Below are 19,851 nucleotides of genomic sequence, written 5' to 3' on the forward strand. Positions count from 1 at the left end.
AACCCACGCTACGCCACTGCACAGGAAGCTGTCCTTTGGCCAGATCAAACTGTGGTTGCACTGCGATGTTTGTGATGGTTTGCGATGTGGTGGGTGAGCACCATGGCTGCACACTGCTCCATCTTTATCACGTCTTTCCTTGTGTACCACCTTCAGTGCAGAGATCCTGCACTGAGGGCTCACTCATCCAGACTTCCTTTTGCGTTGTGCTTTCCAGACGCAGGCCTGTTCTTTAAAGTTCAGTGTATGAGCAAGGTTGTCTTGTTCTGTTCTGTTTTGTTTTGTTTGCCCTGGTACATTCCCTGGGAAAACCCACAATTTACTGCTGAATCAGAGCAAATGGCAATCTGCAAAAAAATATAAAAAAAATCCCAATTGCCGTTGTCTCCAAATCAGCTGTAAAGTGCAGGTTGGACCGAGAAAAGCACCAGGACCAAAAAAAGAGAACATTTTCAGACATGGAGCTTTAAAGTCTGGACCTGGACCTAGAAATTCATCTCAAAATGAAGTCTGGATTAGCCCTAAACCTCAGTTTTCCATTACACCTGAACCAGGAAACTCTGGTTTAATGTTGGTTTATGAACCGTGATAAGCCACGATTAGATACTGATGCCTCCCTCTGCACATGCAGAGTTGTACCTTTCCCATGGATGTAGGTCTCACAGCCTCAGTGCCGGATTAAACCCTGTGGAAGCCCCTAGGCAGTCAAAATCTCATGGGGGCTCCTTGCAAATTATCTCCTAATACGTTTTTGAGTTTACCGACCAACCATTCTAACAAGCCAATTTTATTACACGGAACAAACGGAACACGGAACAAAGCAATTATTGATGTTATAAAACCAACCAAATCATGATCAAGATCAAATCAATATTATTTTGATCCCTAAAAAATTTGATCCCTAAAAAGTGGTGCTTATTTGGTAACCCGCCGCTGCATAGCCGGACTCCCAACAGCTCGCCATGGGCTGACCTGCACATTGTGCCCATTTGAAAGCACCACTGCCAATCGGAGTTGGTTGGTTTTCTTCAAATTGTATTTAGCCTCACTCCCTCTGTGTTCCGACTGACATCCGCGTGCTCTGCACTTCCTATTCCTTGTTCCACACCATTGGCTAGTGGGAGTTGGGAAGTGCAAAACATGATGATGTCAGGACTTTGGGTGGTGTTGCTTTATGAAGCAGAAAGCAAGTAGCTTGTGATGCCTCTTGGCAATGTTTTGTTTTGAATCAGCAGTTCAGTGTCGGATGCAACCCCATATTAGAGCAGGGCTGGATATTTAAGCAGGTATTTGACACAATTCTCAGTTTCTGAGGAAGATGGATGTGGAAAGAACTAAAGTTAGCATATTCGTTTAGCTTTTGATAAAGCAGCAGGAAATAATTTAGCTTGGTGTTACCTTGCAGGGGAAAAAAGAAATTAAATGCTGGCACTCTGGTGTCAAGATCCTTGTGAAGATTTCATTTTTAGTTGTGGTGCCTGAAACACTTCTGCTTTACTAAGTGTGTGTGTGTGTGTGTGTGTGTGTGTGAGAGAGAGAGAGAGAGAGAGAGAGAGAGAGAGAGAGAGAGAGAGATGGACAGACAGACAGACATTATATGCTTTTATAACCAGCTGTTGTTTGTAACTGCTTGGTGTTTCAAATATTGATTTGATCATTCATGCATTCTGGATACGAGATTCGCTCACACACATCTGCATTAGCACCTGAATTTTGCTGTTGACGTAGGATTTCCATTTCACCACTGCAGTTGGCTGAAAAGTGGATTTGATGTTATGTGAAGGCTCCCTCTAGTGTAAAATGCCGTGATCCATTTCCTGCTGGTGCTGCATTAAAATGACAAGCAAGTTGTCCCAAAGCCCCATCAGGGCCCACGGATGTTGGCACCATCTCTTATCATTCCTTACGCTAGGAGCCCGGGAGACTGCGAGACACCCTTATACATTTCCCACAATGCCCTGGGGGTGGTGGTCCATTGGGCACTCAAGGGCATCGTGGGAAATTTCAAATGGTGGCTTGTAACCTCTGCTGTCAATTAAGCCAGAAGGGAAGGCTGTGTTGTGGGCAGTGTGAACTCTCAGGACCATCCCAAAGCTCAACAGAGTTCCTTGCAACAGTGGCACCTCACCTGGTCTACCTGAGAGGAAGAAAAAAGGGTGGGATTGTGCACTGTTGGTCTCCACTGCCCAAAGCGGTGGAGGTGCCATTGTTTACCGACACCACAGGCTTTGTGTAGCCTGCAGGTCAGGGGCTCCCCATCTAATATTATAGTTTGAGATTTGTATGGTGTGATTTTTTAATAAAAAAATGCATTGCTTGTCTTTTTAATTTTTAAGCTATTATTTCGGAAACTTCCTGGTGTCTTTCCCACCATTAGGGTTTGCTAGAGTCAGTCGAGACTTTCCTGTCTGACTGGATTTTGTATGGTTGCTATTATTATTTATTAAACTTACTCAGGCATGGGAAGTAATTGTTGGTTCCTCTGTAGTGCACATTTTGAAGGTGTATCCTGTGTGGGATTTTGCTTTGCTCCTCAACTGTTCCCTGCCTCTTGCCCTCAGAAAGAGAGTCTAAAAATAGAAATGTATACATTATTGGGGGCAGTGCTGTTTTTCTGGGAGGACGCAGGGGTACACATACACCTAAACATTTTGTGAATCTAGCGGGAGAAGAAACTTAAAAAAATTAGATTTTTAGTTTCTTCTCTAGCACAGTGAATCGTCATTGTTACCCCCAATGGCGGCCTCATTTTCTGTCATGGGTTTCCTGAGTCTCAGGCGGAATCAGAGTACCCCTAAACATTTTTTAAGGGAAAAAAGCACTGATTGGGGGATCCATCGTATTGCACTCTCCAGTTGCTTTTATTTATTTTTAACAAAAATAATATACCACCAGATGATAACAAAACTTCTAATAATAATAATAATAATTTATTATTTGTACCCCGCCCATCTGGCTGGGTTTCCCCAGCCACTCTGGGCGGCTTCCATAGAAACCAAAAAAACACTAAAATATCATACATTAAAAACTTCCCTGAAGTAATAAACATTATCTATAAAAACAAGTAATTAAAAACAATTAAAACCAGCAGAAAACTAAACAGGTATTAAAGCAAATCAACACCAGCGTGTCTGGATAGGCTTGCTTGCCTGAACAAAAATATTTTAAGCAAGCGCTGAAAAGAATACAGGGAATCATTGGAATCATTGGCGCTCCCAGCAGCTTAGAAGCAGGGGTGTGTTGTTGCTTTTCTGGAAAAGTTTCCTTTTCTAAAATACATTGCTTTGGGAAATGTTCTCATGCCTTTGAGAGTGGTTTACTTTTGCATGTTTGTTTTACTTGCATTTAATAAAGAAAGCTAAAATCTTTGAAACGGTCAAGCTTGCCAAATGTCACATTTACAGTTAGCAATCCTGCTCATGAACTTATAAAATGGATCAAAAAAAATGTAAAGAGGAAAAATAAAGCAGTGCAAAATTTGCTGTTTTTTATAATAATTTTATTAGTTTTCAATTACAGTCCAATCATAGCTTCATTATAACAATACCAAATTATAACACAATTACTAATACCAATCGTTCAAATACCAAATTATATAATTTAGGTGCACCCCCAAATGCTAGAATTGATGGTTTGATGATTTTCATTATTTCTGCGTTCCAAAATCTTTTTAATTTCAATTACATTCCGGTCAAAATAATAATCCCTTATACAACAACTGCAATATTAATAACTCCTATTCATGTTGACACATTAAGTGATTTAAAAAACACATGTGAGGCAGTCAAACTATATCCTTGTTCTTCCTGTGTGTGACAATCAAAATCTGCCGTTTTAGAAAGTTTCCGCCCCATGTCATTGCTTCCAAATATTTATGCCTCCCCCCAGAAAAAAAACCCTTAAAAATGGCAAAATCAATAAAATGAGGTCCTATTGCAGCAGATAAAAACTTTTGAAAAGTTTTGTTTTCTTCGGACCCCACCCTGGAGCTTCATGCTGCGGGAGTGTGTTGCTCCCAGGCAGAACCAGCCCCATGATAAGGCAAAGTGAGACAGCTGCCTCAGCGGCAGATACTGGAAGTTGGGGAGTGACAAGAGCTATGAGTGCCCAGAACCCTCTGCTGCCCTCAAGTGCAGTTCTTCCATTCCTTTTTTCCAAGAAAAATAGGTGCCGGAATTCACCATGAAGTTGTTAACTTAAGTCACTGGGCAACTCGGGGCAGCCCTGAACAGATGCCAGTTTGACAACAGCTGCATTCACCACCCGCAGAGGTGCTAAAAATTATGCCAAGCTGTCTCCCTAGCTGGTTTGGGGGTCACCCCTGGTTTCGGCGCAGGTCAAATAAATGCGTCCCCCACCTCCCTCATTCTCCTAGATTCAGGCAGGTGGCTAGGGCAGCTGGGAAGGGTCCTCTCACAAACAGGTGTGTGCAATGGTAGTGGCCTGGCTGAAAAGCTTAGAGGCCATCACTGCTATCAGGAGATGGGTTGAAGAAAGGAAAAAGTGAATTGGCCCCACCCCATAGCTTGACCAATCGTGGCTAGGAGCTCGGTGGAGTCATAGGTGTAAAAACAGAGTGTAGATTCCGACACGCCAGCCAGCTTCTGTTTCAACTCGGAATGAATTTTATTCTTACGGTCACAGACCAGTTCCGGCTCACTTACAATATCAGGAAAATCATAAAACACAACGGGAATTGCAATTGGGTATAATGGAGTAATGGAGACAATTCAGATATAGCGGCAGTTAAAAATATATATTAAATCTTGATCACTAAAATTGTCATTTAAAACCTTAGTCATTTTGGTAGTACAGCTTGTTCCCTAAGTTTTAGGGAACTAAAAGTCGCACAGAATTTGGCCACCCAAATTGACTTGGAAACGATTGTTTTGGGCTTCTCAGAAGTACATAAAGGCAAGAAGTGGGTGGTGGGAGCACCAGCCTGCAATGGCACCCACCTGAAATGTGCCAGCATGCTTCGGCTCAAAAAAAGCACTCCCCTTCACCAGTTTTGGAATAAGATTCAACTACCAGTCCAGTTTGTTTCTGAATGTGCCTTGGGGAAGGGCGCCATCTTGTCCTTCATGTCAGACACAAAATGTTGTGAGCCAGCCCTGCTCCCTGTTGCAGAATTTATGCTGAGCATCACAAGGGCAGGAGGAGCAATTTGACTTGGGGGGAGGGCCTGGCCCTGCAGTCCTTTTCACTGTGCCTGCCCTCTGCATGACAGAAGCATGTGAAGAGTGCTCATCGTTTTGTGGTTGTTGTTGTTTTGTTGATCTCTGGTGGCCATTGCAATTGGGAGAATGTAAGAAGAGTCCTGGGACGCGGGTGGCGCTGTGGGTTAAACCACAGAGCCTAGGACTTGCTGATCAGAAGGTCGGCGGTTCGAATCCCCACGACGGAGTGAGCTCCCGTTGCTCGGTCCCAGCTCCTGCCAACCTAGCAGTTCGAAAGCACATCAAGTGCAAGTAGATAAATAGGTACCGCTCTGGTGGGAAGGTAAACGGCATTTCCGTGCGCTGCTCTGGTTCGCCAGAAGCGGCTTAGTCATGCTAGCTACATGACCCAGAAGCTGTACGCCGGCTCCCTCGGCCAATAAAGCGAGATGAGCGCCACAACCCCAGAGTCGGTCACGAATGGACCTAATGGTCAGGGGTCCCTTTACCTTTAAGAAGAGTGCTGCTGATTCATTCCAAAGGCCCACCCTTTTCTCACAGTGCCCAACCTTATGCCCATGAGAAGTAAGATAAAAGAGGAGCCAAATGCAACAGGAAGTGAGGGCAGGGAAAGGGAACAGAAGAGAGGGGGTGTACTCAACAGCTCACGGCAGAACTCATTGCGCTGTGACACTTGAAGCAAGTCCATCATGAAGATTTATAAAAGGAGATCAAATTCAGCAGACAGCAATGACATGAGCAGTGTGCCATTTCTGAAGCTTCTCAAAAGAGAGCCCGTTTTTTGTATTAGATGGTGTGTAAAACACAGGATCGGCTTATAAGCTGGCTGCAGATACCAGAAGCAGAAGCCCTGAAGGCTCTGGGAAATCTCGATGGAGAAGTTCCCGCCAACCTAATCCTTTCCTAGTTGTCCTTCCTTTTGTTAGGGCTCCTGATGGCGATGCTTTCTGTGTTTTGGATTTGCCCAAAGCCCTTTTTCATAAATGAGATTGCACAGAGCTTGCCATGCACGGTGGACCCCGTCGGTTCCCAGAAGCTCTCCAGCCTGCCAGTTGGCTTCCAGCTCCTGGGCTCTAGTCAGCTCATCCCTTCTCTGCTTGCTCCCTACCCCTGCCAGTTTATACTGTCTGGGCCACATGTGTCAATTGTTGTCTCGCCTGCAGGCAGGGCTCTTGCTTTCTGAAGCATGAAGAACAAGGGAAAAGGTCACGTTTGTGCCAAAAATAGAACTGGAGAGAGGGAACCTTCGGGGTTCTCATCGGTTTCATCTTAGCTCATTGGTTTCTGTCGCTGCAAATAGGAGATAAGTTGCCTTGTCTCTGTGGGTGCTTCCAGATGGGCATTTGTTGTGGGATCAGTGCTGCTCATGCAGGCAAGTGCGTAGCATCCGCACATGACTTTGGCATCAAAATGCCAGCCGGAATCCCCCTGGCTGAATTTAATCAAAATTTCTGCAGAAAATCCCTTAAGTTTCTTTTTTAAAAAAACACAACAAAGTTGCCAGCGACCCATTAGCAACATCTGAATGGCCCATTTGTGGCATCAATTACTGGTTCCAGCTGAATCCCAGAAAGCAAACCATAATGGCCAACTTTAGATTTGGGCAGAACAGAGTGAAGCAGCCCCATATCAATGCTGCCCAGAGTGATCTGGAGTTGTCAGAAAGTGTGTGTTTGGGGGGGGGGGCAGCCTGGCAGTAAGGAGAGAGGACAGCCAGCCTGCAAATGTCTCTCTCTCCCAGCCAAATGTTTAATTTGGGTTTTAAAACCCCACTTCATAAGGGATAATGGAAGAAAATGAATGCTTTTTATGTCCTACACAAGAAATCTCTGGACCTACCGGTATTTGTCTACAATTTGGCAGGCTTAATCTCCTCATTAAAGTAGAAGGGGAAACGCAGAATCTTGCTTTATGAAGAACAGCTAAGGAACCAAGTCCATAGATTGCAAAGAGTAGCTCTGAAATGGATCAGTGTGTTTTTTGGTTTTTTTTAATATAGATATAAGTCAAATCTTGGCGTGTGTGCACATCTCTGCTTATATGGGCAGTACACCCTGTGTGACAAAGGTCATATACATCAAGGGACGGCATGAATGAGTGAATTGCATCTGAGTTGCCAAAAAAAGAAGCGATGAACATGTCTGCGTGATCCAGTCATGTCCCAGTGGGGTCAGAGCCCGGGACGTAGTCCAAGCAAACCAGTAATCGGAGTCCTGTTCAAGAATCTAAGGAGTCAAGGGTACATATAAAGACCCCTGCTCAATCAGAACAAAAGCCTAAATAATCCAGCCTCTTGTTTTCTACAGTGGCCAACCAAATACCACTGGGAAGCCTACGAGAAGAGCATGAAGGTAATAGCCTTCCATTGCGCAAGTGTTTATCCCCAGTGTTTTGTATTTAGAGAAATGGAGGCAGCATATAGCAAGCATATTGTGGGAATTATGAGAGCTGTAGTTTGTTAAGGGTGCTGAGAGTTATTAGGAATTCCTCTCCACAGCTGCAGTTCTCAGAGTGGTTTTCACAATCAATTCCTCTTCCCAATGAGCTTTTTAGGAGAAGCCACGACTGTTTAAAGTGGTATCATAATGCTTTAAATGTATGGTGTGAATGTGGCTATAGTCGCATGTAATGGCAGCGCCTTGGCCTAATCCAGGAAGGCTCTTCTGGGGTGTCGCACTTGGAGAAATTCCCCTCCCTCTGGAGAAATTCTGCCAAAGGGTCCCCCTCGCATTTCTCTTCCACCAACCAGGGAGCAGAATTTTAAGGGGCCAATTGCACCCGGCCTTGAATGCAACAGGCATCATTAACGAGCTTTTGCAACAGTGGAGATGTCACTTTCCTATATGCTCCGGTGTGGAAAAGATATCACAATAAGACCTGAAAACGCTAAGGAATGCATGCCCAACATCTTCCCCAGGAATTCCATAGCTCTGCAGGTTTCCAATTTAGTACAAGCAAACGAACAAATGTTGTCTTCATGTCACTTCGTGCTTATCTCTTGGCTCTGTTGCATCCAGTTGGCACCCTTGCCTAGAACTTAAAGCTGCTCTTATGAGCATGGTTTGACAGGAGATAAGCCTGGCAGGAAGAGTGATGCCCGTCAGAGTAGCTTTAGTTCCTTCCAGTGCCAGCTGGGAATCTGGGTAATCAGAAGAGCGGGCAGTCACTCCTGATACGGATATTTTGATTTGTGTGTTGCTTCCAGCATAGGGTCAGAATAAGTAAAAGACGGATAAGGAAAGGGTGAGACTTCTGAGCCAAATTTGTCTCCCAAATTTTATCACATCCAAATTGCACACACAACTGCTGTTACATTGGGGAACAGCTCTCCAGAACTAATGCTTCTGTTGTTGTTTAGTCGTTTAGTTGTGTCCGATTCTTCGTGACCCCATGGACCAGAGCACGCCAGGCACTTCTGTCCTCCACTGCCTCCCGCAGTTTGGTCAAACTCATGCTGGTAGCTTCGAGAACACTGTCCAACCATCTCGTCCTCTGTCGCCTCCTTGTGCCCTCCATCTTTTCCCAACATCAGGGTCTTTTCCAGGGAGTCTTCTCTTCTCATGAGGTGGCCAAAGTATTGGAGCCTCAGCTTTAGGATCTGTCCTTCCAGTGAGCACTCATTGCTGCTTTCCTTCAGAATGGATAAGTTTGATCTTCTTGCAGTCCGTGGGACTCTCAAGAGTCTCCTCCAGCACCATAATTCAAAAGCATCAATTCTTCAACGATCAGCCTTCTTTATGGTCCTGCTCTCACTTCCATACTTCCATACATCACTACTGGAACTAATGCTTCAGGGGGACATTATTATTATTATTATTATTATTATTATTATTATTATTATTATTATTATTAAATATTTTTATTAACAATTTCAACATACCAACTATCAAAACATATCATATTTATTTTTCCCCCACCCACCCTTCAAACCATCCCTCCCCCCTGAGATTTGCCTCAGCTCCTCTCTCTGATTTCTCAGCATATATTATTCTCTTCATGTTATAAAATTGTACATATCCTTACGTTATCTATCTATCATGTTATCAACCAATAAATTTATGTATGTTTATTCTTTTTAGATAATTTATAAAAAGTTTCCATTCTTCACAGTCACAGTTGTTCTTGTCCCACAGTTTGTATGTCAATTTAGCCAGTTCTGCACAACTCATCAGTTTTTCTTGCCACTGTTCTTTCATTGGGATTTCCTCATTCTTCCATCCTTGTGCTATCAAGACTCTTGCCGCTGTTGTAGCATACATAAATAAGTTCTTTATTTTTCTTGGCAGGTCTTGTCCTAGGGCTAGGAAGGGACTTAATTATTATTTTAGCCCACCTGTCCCCCAAGCTGCTCAAGGCAGCATATATGGCAGTAGAGTCATGTGTGAAAGGGCAGAGTCGACCCTGCAGACTCAGGCATCAGCGCTGCTTACCTGGACAGCGGCTGCTGGGGCACAGAAGCAGCAAGTCCATGTAATCTTAGAATTGTAGAGTTGGAAGGGACCACGAGGGTCATCTAGTCCAACCCCCTGCATTGCAGGAATCTTTTGTCCAACGTGGGTCTTGAACCCACAACCCTGAGATTCAAAGTCTCATGCTGTATTGACTGAGCCATTCAGTTGGATAGTTGGGATTGCCACTGCCATGGTTTGAAACCATGGAAGAGGTTTGAGCAAAGCGCCTCCACTTGGTACAAGACAACTTCCTAGGGCCCCGGGACAAAAGACACAAAGACTTCTGTGCTGTGGAGGAAAAGACCAGGCTTTCCACATCATCAACCGGAAGAAAATCACCATGGTTTTGGAAAAACACACATTTTAGCTGTGTGGGTGAAGGCATTCTAAGGAGACCTTCGTTTCATCAACTCATTGCAAAGTTGGTTGGCTGAACAGAAGGCAGAGCAGCATGTTCTTCTGGTTTTTTCCCTAAGGCTCAGAGCTCATCTTGGGCTCTTCATTAAACAGTACACATATTTCAAGAACAGATCTTGCGTCAACTGCTTCCTTCCTTCCCCCATTCTTTTTGTAAAGTGACCTTTTCCCACACACCCAGTTTGAAAATACACCCCCCCCCCAACTCAACCCCCCCCCCAAAGCCTGTTCACTACAAGAATCAGTGTGGTTGGCTTCTCTTTTTTGGAGATGGTCAGTCTATCTCTTGAGATTTCAATCATTCTCTCTCCCACCCCCCACTTTTCTGTAGAATGCAAGTGCACATTTTCTGTTTTGTCAGGGTGCCCTTGGCAGCAGACACCCATGACTAATTGAACATGGCGATTGTCTGATTCTTTGCTTAGCTGCATTGCGTGGTTTGATTAGAAACGTCTCATTTTATGTAGAAAGACTGTGCCCACTTTCAAATGCCGTTACTAATGCAATCCTGTAGAGCCCTGAATGTCGTCTTGTGGCGTTCTGTTCTATTTAAGGCATTGCACAGAGTGTGGGGCGTTTGTTGGATCTCCCTCCTGAGTTAGGGATGAGCAGATGTCCCATGTTCCATTTCATTGTTATTGTTCCGAGGGTTGACTGTGCTCCACACTCTGCCTGCCTCCCAATTTAATTTGGAGAGTTTTCTCAAATTAATTTCGGTACTGGCATGCTCACGGTTTGCTGGAGTTTTCTATTCGCGTTGATGCTCCCCTCACTTCAAAGTTTCCAATCTGTACAGGTGCACATGTGCGCTGATTAAAAAAGCGCATTAAAAAAGGTAAAGGGACCCCTGACCATTAGGTCCAGTTGCGGATGACTCTGGGGTTACGACACTCATCTCGCTTTACTGGCCGAGGGAGCCGGCATACAGCTTCTGGGTCATGTGGCCAGCATGACTAAGCCACTTCTGGTGAACCAGAGCAGCGCACTGAAACACCGTTTACCTTCCCGCTGGAGCGGTACCTATTTATCTACTTGTACTTTGACGTGCTTTCGAACTGCTAGGTTGGCAGGAGCAAGGACCGAGCAACGGGAGCTCACCCTGTCGCGGGGATTCGAACCACCGACCTTCTGATTGGCAAGTCCTAGGCTCTGTGGTTTAACCCACAGTGCCACCCATGTCCCTGCTCCTGCCAACCTAGCAGTTCAAAAGCACAAAGTGCAAGTAGATAAACAGGTACCGCTCCGGCGGGATTGGCAAGTCCTACCTAGTCCTACCTAGGCTCTGTGGTTTAACCCACAGCACCACCCGTGTCCTTGCCCTCCAACAATTCTCCGATGAAAATAGGAATGTCCTAAGGAAAAGTGAGACATTCCGGGATCAATCAGAAGCCGGGACAGGTTCTGTAAATCCAGGGTGTCCCTGGAAGATAGGGACACTTGGAGCATCTGAGTTTAGCTATGCGGAGAAGTCCTTTCTTCCTTCTGTCCTGAATCTTTCAACATTCAACTTCATGGGGTGTCCCTGAGTTCAAGGAGAGAATGTGAACCTCTCTGTTCACTTTATTCACCGCATGTATAATTCTATGCAGGAATATTGGAGCCATCATACAGTAGGGTCACAATTCCCTCTTGATTGTTTTTCATCAATATTACATATATGCACCAGTGCACATAGCAAGGAGGCGTAAACTGAAAATTGTGCATGCTCAGCAGATTCAGAGAGGGAGGGTTTCATATGCAAGCCCTGTGATGAAATCGGGATACTCCTAGCAATAGAAATGTGACAACTATGGTTTCTACCAGACCTCCTTGCCAAAAACAAGAGTTTGGCAGGCCCTGCTTAAGTAAAACACACGTTGAAAGTGTAGCTGGGTGAGATTTGTGGTGGGCGGAATTCCAGTGTGGCAGAGTGATTAAAGAGTTGGACTAGGACCTGGAAGACCACGATTCACAACTCTTCTCGGCCACAGAACATACTCTGTGACCTGGGGCCTAACCTACCTCATAGGATTGGTGTGAGGATAAAATGAGAAGGCCGAGAACCACATATGCCACTTGGATCTCCTTGATGGAAAAGTGGGATATAATGCAAAATGTCATCACCACCACCTTTGCATGACTATTTGTGGAAGAGGGAGAATATTCCCTAAGATACGGCTGCTTTTTTTGGTGTCAGTGATGGGAAGCCAGCAGAGAGGTTATTGGTGCTGGGGTCCTCGTTGAAGGTTTCCCACAGGCACCTGGTTGGCTGTTGTGAGAACAAGATGCTAGACTAGTGTGGTGTAGTGGTTAAGAGCGCTAGACTTGTAATCTGGTGAACCGGGTTCGTGTCTCCGCTCCTCCACATGTAGCTGCTGGGTGACCTTGGGCTAGTCACATTTCTTTGAAGTCTCTCAGCCCCGCTCACCTCACAGAGTGTTTGTTGTGGGGGAGAAAGGGAAAGGAGAATGTTAGCTGCTTTGAGACTCCTTCAGGTAGTGATAAAGCGGGATATCAAATCCAAACTCTTCTTCTACTGGATGGGTCATTGGCCTGTTCCAGCATGCTTTTCTTATGTTATGTTACTCTTTTAATTAATCACCCACCCTTAACCCTAAAGTCCCAGGGTGGGTTACAACAATTACAACACATTAAAAATGGTTTGAAGCAACTTACAATCTCAAAACTTAGGGGATATCCTAAAAAAAAATATGCAATTCAGCTGTCGAAAGACAGGATAAAGAGGCGTGTCTTCAGCATTCGCTGAAAGCTGTATAACACAGGTACCAGTTTCACTTCTTTGAGGAGCGAGTTCTACAACTTAGGGACTGACACACAGAAGATACACACACAGCTGCTGAGGGCAATGGAACAACCAAGAGGGCCCCATCTGCCAATGTTAATACCCAAGGGAGTCCTAAGGGAAGGAGGTGGTCTTTCAGATATTTGGGGTCTGAGTCATTTAGAGCTTTAAACCACATGAGCACCTTGAACTGGGCCCAGAAACAAACTGGCAACCAGATTTGAGTTGTTGGAGTGACAGAGTGCAAATCCCAGGTGGAAGAGGACTAGTCCTAACTTTAAATGAACCTAGTCTTGGGGAGCGGGGAAATTGGCATTCTAAGCACCACTACCCCAGATGAAATCTTGGATTGTCTCTGTTTGAACCTCAGTACAAGGAAGATCCACCAGGTTTAAATCTAATCTAATGCAATCATACACCTCACTCAAGTCTTTAAATGTCTGCTTTGCATGGCTTATGTGACCATAAATTTCAAATGCAGACATATAGGTTCACTTTTCCTCATCTTTCCAGGGCAAATGATTCCCTCATTCCCTTGACTGAGTATGCAGCGTGAACTTAATAGGAAAAGAGACAGCTGCCATCGGTCTAGTGACCTGGAATAAATTGCAGTTTCCTACACTTTGATTTTGTTTCATTTCCCATTGGAGTTTACCTGCTAATGCTCCAGTGCAGAGAGTATAAGCACAGAGGCAGAAAAATGCAGAGGAATAAATTCTGTAGGAGAATAGTGTTTGTGTGTATAACATTTCCCTTAATCAGACAAAAGTTTTATCTAGGCCAGCACTCAGCCTTTGTCATGGCCAGCCAAATGCCACAGGACTTTATTTAGTTTTGTTTCCTTAATGGCGGTTCCCTCATTGCAAGAAGCAAAGCTACAGGGAACCAGGCAGAGGGCCTTATCGGTAGTGGTGCCCGCCCTGCGGAACGCCCTCCCATCAGATGTCAAAGAGATAAACAACTACCTGACATTCAGAAGACATCTTAAGGCAGCCCTGTTCAGGGAAGTTTTTAATGTCTGACTTCTTAGTGTATTTTTGGTCTTTGTGGAAGCCACCCAGAGTGGCTGGGGAAACCCAGCCAGATGGGCGGGGTACAAATAATAAATTATTATTATTATTATTATTATTATTATTATTATGTGTTAGAATTCCTGCTCCATGATTGCAGTCTTGGGATTTTTGTCTATCACATGACGGTATATGTTTTGACTCCACAGAGTAGGAAGTGACAGAGACAGGATGTTTGTGTTACTGTGTTCCGTGAAGTGGGACTGTTGTCCTTTGTCTTTTTTCTCTTTGCTGTCTGATGCTAGAGAGAGAGGGAGCCATGTTGCAGTGCTCCGTGTGTGTTTATATGTAAATAAAGTAGATTAGCCAAAATGCTGAGTTGCTGAGGTCTGTTACACATGATGCACAAATTCTGCGGATCCCTAAGTGTGCCGGTGTCGGTTGGCATCGGTCGCTGTGATGTTCGGGGAGAAGAAAGGTTGTAAGCATGAAGCTCCTGAACGAAAGACCAGGAGGGAGAGAACATGCCAGTCGGGCATGTGTCTCTGCCAGGGTCCTACTCGAGTGTAGGCCGAGCTCCTGACATTAAGTAGTTCTAAAACTTCATGCTTGGTTACTTATGTCTGGCGTAGTTCTTCGATCCATTTCTCATAGCTCAACCCACAAGAACCAGCCTGCTAGATCAGGCATAGGACAGTGGTCAATGCTAGTCTTACTCAGAGCAGACCCACTGAAGTTAATGGACAGGACTACAGGAGCAATCCTACAGCAAAATCTGCCGGGAACCAGGGTTAGCCACTTAAGTTCCCAGCATAGCTGGGAAACTGGCAAGCAGGCCCTTGAGCACAAGCGCATTCTCCCCTCCTGAACTGGTATTCTGGTAACTTCTTTTCAAGCCGTATAGATTGGTGGCCATTGCTGCCTCATGTGGGAGTGAGTTCCACAGTTTAATTGTATGCAACTTGAAGAAGTACATTCTTTCATCTGTCCTGAACCTTCCAGTCTTCAGATCCATTGGGTGTTCATGAGTTCTCCCCAGGCTCATAATAATTTTTTTTTAACCTTTTCCATCATGCAGTACAATAAAAAAAACAAACTAATCTAAATAATAAAAAAGCAAAAAAATATATGAAAGGAGTGAAGTAAATAATAGTCTCAAAAGTAAACAATGAAAGGGAGGTTTTGCCATCCTTATGCCCCAAAGACTGACCCTCTGAACTGTTATGTGGTGTTTGGGTACGATTGAAGTTCCTCTGCTCTAAATCTCCCAGCATGGAAAGCAACGTTTTCAGAGCATCAGAGAGAAATCCCAGTTCTCTCTCTCTCTTCCCAGAGAGAATGTGATAACTAAGATTTATGGCTTGTCTATCATTAATCACCACATAATTATCTCTGTTGATGAACAGTCAACAAGAGATGTCTACTCTGCTATCTTCCTCCCCGGAAGTCCCAGGTGTCCATTAGTTCTAGTGTTATGAGAGGAAGAAAAACTTTTCTCTTTCCATTCTCTCCATGCCACATATAATTATATAAACTTCTATCATGTCTCTTTCTTACTTACCTTTTCTCTAAACTATTTTTTTTTTAAATTTAATACACAAGAGCCCTCCTGCCCTTTAACTCAGTAGGTGGTGGAAGCTATTGATTTTTCGTGTGTAGAGTTGATTTAGGCCCAGTGATAGAGGAAGAGTGAAAAGGTGCCCATCTAATCCAATCAGCAGAATGCTTCACGGCTTTCCAAAGGAACTCATGGAAGTCCCACACTTATTTATTGTTTCTCAAAGAGTGATCGGTATTTTGCTCCTTCAAAAGCATGTGCCATATAAGAGACGCTCAAGGTTAGGGGGTCGCCTCCCAGAAGATTGCAGCTTTGTCAACAGGTTTGGCGTTATCAGTTAAATGTTTGCTCGCCGGAATATTGCCTGCCAACTTCTTATGAGGATGTCATGATGCTCCATTCCTTTTGGACAGAAATTGATTCCTATGGTTATCAATTTGGAAGGAATAAATGACACTCAGCAGAAATATAGAGGCTGGCTCCTTCTCATGCTGAACAATCTCTATCATTCCGCCCTGTCAACTTCAGTTTAGATAGCATGCCCTGGACATGTATTCATTTCTTCCTTGGACAGTTTCTTTCCTATGATTGTTAAATTGGTTTTGGCTCCAATCACAATGTTTAGGGTCCCTGCTTCACAGTTCGTTCTGACCCTAGTATCATTGAAATGTATTGTTGATTGATTGATTGATTGATTGATTGATTGGATTCCCTACCCACCCTTCACCAGGGGTGCGTTCCTACAGTTTAAAAATATAATATTAAAAACAGTGAAAAGAAATTACAGTCAAGATTATAGGGTGAAGTGTGTGTGTGTGTGTGTGTGTGTTACAGGTAGGTAGCCATGTTGGTCTGCCGTAGTTGAAACAAAAAAATAAAATAAAATAATTCCTTCCAGTAGCACCTTAGAGACCAACTAAGTTTGTTATTGGTATGCGCTTTTGTGTGCATTTGTGTGTGTGTGTGTCCTGATAAAGGTGAAATCCAAAACATTTTCCACATAAAAACAGCACCTCAATTTTATAGTAACGTATACCACTTGGTTGTCAAAGGGCAGGGTAAATAGTAGGGCTATGCATAGACCCTTGATTTGTGGCCCCGATTTGTAAATCCAGATCAGATTTGGTCTGGACCAAACTGGACCAATTCCAGCCTGCCCTGGATCAAAATCTGGACTGTGAAATTTAAAAATATCAAGAAATCCCATTGACTTGCATTGCAAAACCAGAATGGGGCATAACTTTCTTGTTTTCTGTTTTTTCACACGGGGCATGAAATTTGGAGGCATGGCAGCCCCTACAGAGGAAATTGGCCTGCATAATTTCAGATGGGTAGCACCAGGATTTTGTGTTTTCCAAGAAATAAATACACACACACACACACACACACACACATATAATGATAGCAGTTGCTTGGTCATGCCCGTTTTTATGCTGCCCTGTTTCTTCCATCAAGATTTTGAAAACATTTTTTCTTTTCTTTTTTAAAGACTTGGTATGCTAGGCACAGGCAGATTTTTTTAAAAAAAATCATATTAATAATATTTACTGTGGTTACTATTATTGTTGTTACTTAATGTTTGGAGCCACATCATGCAAGGCCTTCAACCCTCATGCATGCAGACATTGTGTTGGCCTAAAGAAGATAGCAATATATAGTTGCACAAGTTCAGAAGTTCAAAACACCTAGATTCCACCCCACCTTCTCTCTTACTTTTGCATACACAGTGTGGACAAGGGGCTGCTACCTCCCTACAATCAATTACCGTATTTTTTTCGTGTATAAGATGCCCCCTATTTTGGGGGACTCAAAATTCAGAAAATGGGGGGAAATTGCCGAGAGTTGTTGAGCTTTTTTGTAAGATATTTATTAAAGTTTTCAATATATTACAAAAAAAACCCAACAAAGTAGAATCAAAAGAGAATACAAAGAATAAAAATAATTAACAGAGTAAAAAGAAAAAGAAAAAAGCAAACCCCTTCCCACCGTGTAAAAAAGAAGAAAAAAGAAGAAAAATTCAATAAAAAGAAAACAAAAAAGTGGCAAAAGCATGTCAAAAGTGCAAGTAGATAAATAGGTACTGCTCCAGCGGGAAGGTAAACGGCGTTTCCATGCACTGCTCTGGTTTGCCAGAAGTGGCTTAGTCATGCTGGCCACTTGACCCGGAAGCTGTACGCTGGCTCCCTCGGCCAATAAAGTGAGATGAGCGCCGCAACCCCAGAGTCGGCCACGACTGGACCTAATGGTCAGTGGTCCCTTTACCTTTATACATGGAAAAGTATGGTGAGTAGGAAGGACTCGTGTCCTTGGCTCTGCCCACAGGGTTGTTCTATATCAGGCATAGGCAAGTTCGGCCCTCCAGATGTTTTGGGACTACAACTCCCATGATCCCTAGCTAACAGGACCAGTGGTCAGGGATGATGGGTATTGTAGTCCCAAAACATCTGGAGGGCCAAGTTTGCCTATCCCTGTTCTATATGCAAGTATGTTAGAAGGAGACCAAGGATGGGCTGGGACCATGTCAGAAAGCTCTCTGGATGTGCCAAGACATCCCACAACTGCTCTAACCCTTTGAAAATAGAAATGGGCAAACTATGTGCACTTTTATTTTTGAGAAATCTCTCTGTGATTATGAAAATAATTCTGTTTCTTCCCTAGGGAATGAGATGGTGCTTTATTTTAACCACCCTGCTAGCTGGAGCTCATTTCATTCCCCCCCCCCTCCTCTTACAGAAAGCCATAATTTACAAAATGTTCACAGATCTCCAGAAATAGTTCAGGGTTGGTTTTTTTCCTGTTAAAATATATTTCCAATTGCAGCCATCTCTAATCATGCCAGTGTGTTATGACATCCCTTCTTTCCAAAGAGAATAGCCATGAAATAAAAATTACGGGCCACAAAATCTGCTATTACGTCTCCTCTCCCCTTGTCACTGGAATCGCTTTTCAGAAAATGAACATTTTCACGCAGGTGCCAAGTAAGAAACCTGGCTGCTTGTGAATGAAGCAGGAGCTTATTGAGCCTGGTGTGATTGCTTGTGGGGAATAGGACATTTCTTAAAAAAAAAAAAGACTAGAGGAGCTTGCAGAACCTGCTTCTATTGCATTCTACTCCATGTGGAGCTAACTCAATACGAGGCAGCCCTGACTGTTCATGCCTACCTTTCGTTCAATGACCGCATGCCCAGATCCCCCTGTACATTAGCTCAGCAAATGTTCTTTGCCTGCTTTGAAGAAAGCTTTTCCATTTTCTTCCCTAGGTCTGGGTTTCAGCATTGCCGGAGGTGTGGGGAATCAGCACATTCCTGGAGACAACAGTATTTATGTTACTAAAATTATTGATGGAGGCGCGGCGCAGAAGGACGGGAGGTTGCAAGTTGGAGACAGGCTCCTTATGGTGAGAAGTTGATGCCAAAGCTTTTATGTGCAGTTGGATGGTGTAATATAATACATATTCAGATTGAGTTGGACAGATTTCGCTGGTTCAGATCGATTAAATCCGCCTTCCTCCTTTTCCCTCTTCCATATAATTTTGCTCCCTCCTTCTTAGAGATGGGGAATAGATTTGATTCCATTTGCCTTTGAATGAAAAACCACCTAATTCACACTTCTCAGGCCAGTATGTGAACTGAACCACAGTTGTACTCCACAACTCCGAAATGCATTTTTCAAAAATGCACTTACTCAGGGTAAAGTGGCCGTAAAAGCACACATATTAGTGAAAATAATGTTTTCTATTAAGGAAAGTTGCTTGCAGAAATGTGTACATTAATCAAAACTGCTTGCAACAGTGCACACAGAAATTTGCACAAAAATGCTGACAAATTTTCATGAGGTTTTTTTTTTTAATCACAAATTTCTGCACAAATGTTTAGAGCTGAATTTACAACTGAACTACTAGAAACTATGAGAAATTGAAATTGACCGATTTGTCCATTGCTAGCGTGTGTGTATGTTTGCATTTTGGTTCTTAATTTGAAGGAAACTCACTGACCTGTTGAACCAGATACTCCCAGGCCTGACAGCATCTTATCTTCCTATAAAAGATAAATAAATATAATTTACTTGTGTGTGTGTGTGTTTCCCTCCCTTGCTGAACCCAGACAGCAGCTGTAGCCCATTCAGTTCTGTCCTTTGAGGGACAATGCATTGACAATTAAGTGGAACAATAGACTCACTATCTTAAAGCAATTTTTAGGCCTTCAGAAAAAAAACAACAAGGAGGGGGAAGAGAACTGCTTCAGTTTTAGAGCTCTCCAAATCACGGAGCTTCAAAAGAGCCATTTGAATAAGCAGCAATAGGCCAATTACAGCTCCCCAGTTCACAGATGTTCACTGTAGAACACTCACTACAGTTGTACTTGAACAGGCATGAGAAGAAGCAGAAATGATTTTCAAGAGTGTTGTGTGTTGTTGTTTTTAAAAGGGCAAAACTTTGCCACAGCACAAAACC

General features: G+C 43.6%; 1 protein-coding gene across 1 annotated transcript in view; it reads left to right on the forward strand.

Annotated features, from left to right (window-relative positions):
- Positions 1 to 19,851, forward strand: part of DLG2 (discs large MAGUK scaffold protein 2) — a 907,935-nt gene that overhangs the window by 666,597 nt on the left and 221,487 nt on the right. The window contains exons 12-13 of the mRNA XM_081196960.1: positions 16,888 to 16,892; positions 18,659 to 18,795. Of these exons, the coding sequence (XP_081053086.1) occupies positions 16,888 to 16,892; positions 18,659 to 18,795 (142 nt within the window). The remainder of the gene's footprint in view (positions 1 to 16,887; positions 16,893 to 18,658; positions 18,796 to 19,851) is intronic.

This window comes from Podarcis bocagei (assembly GCF_964188305.1).
Source record: "Podarcis bocagei genome assembly, chromosome: 6".
Lineage (NCBI taxonomy): Eukaryota > Metazoa > Chordata > Lepidosauria > Squamata > Lacertidae > Podarcis > Podarcis bocagei.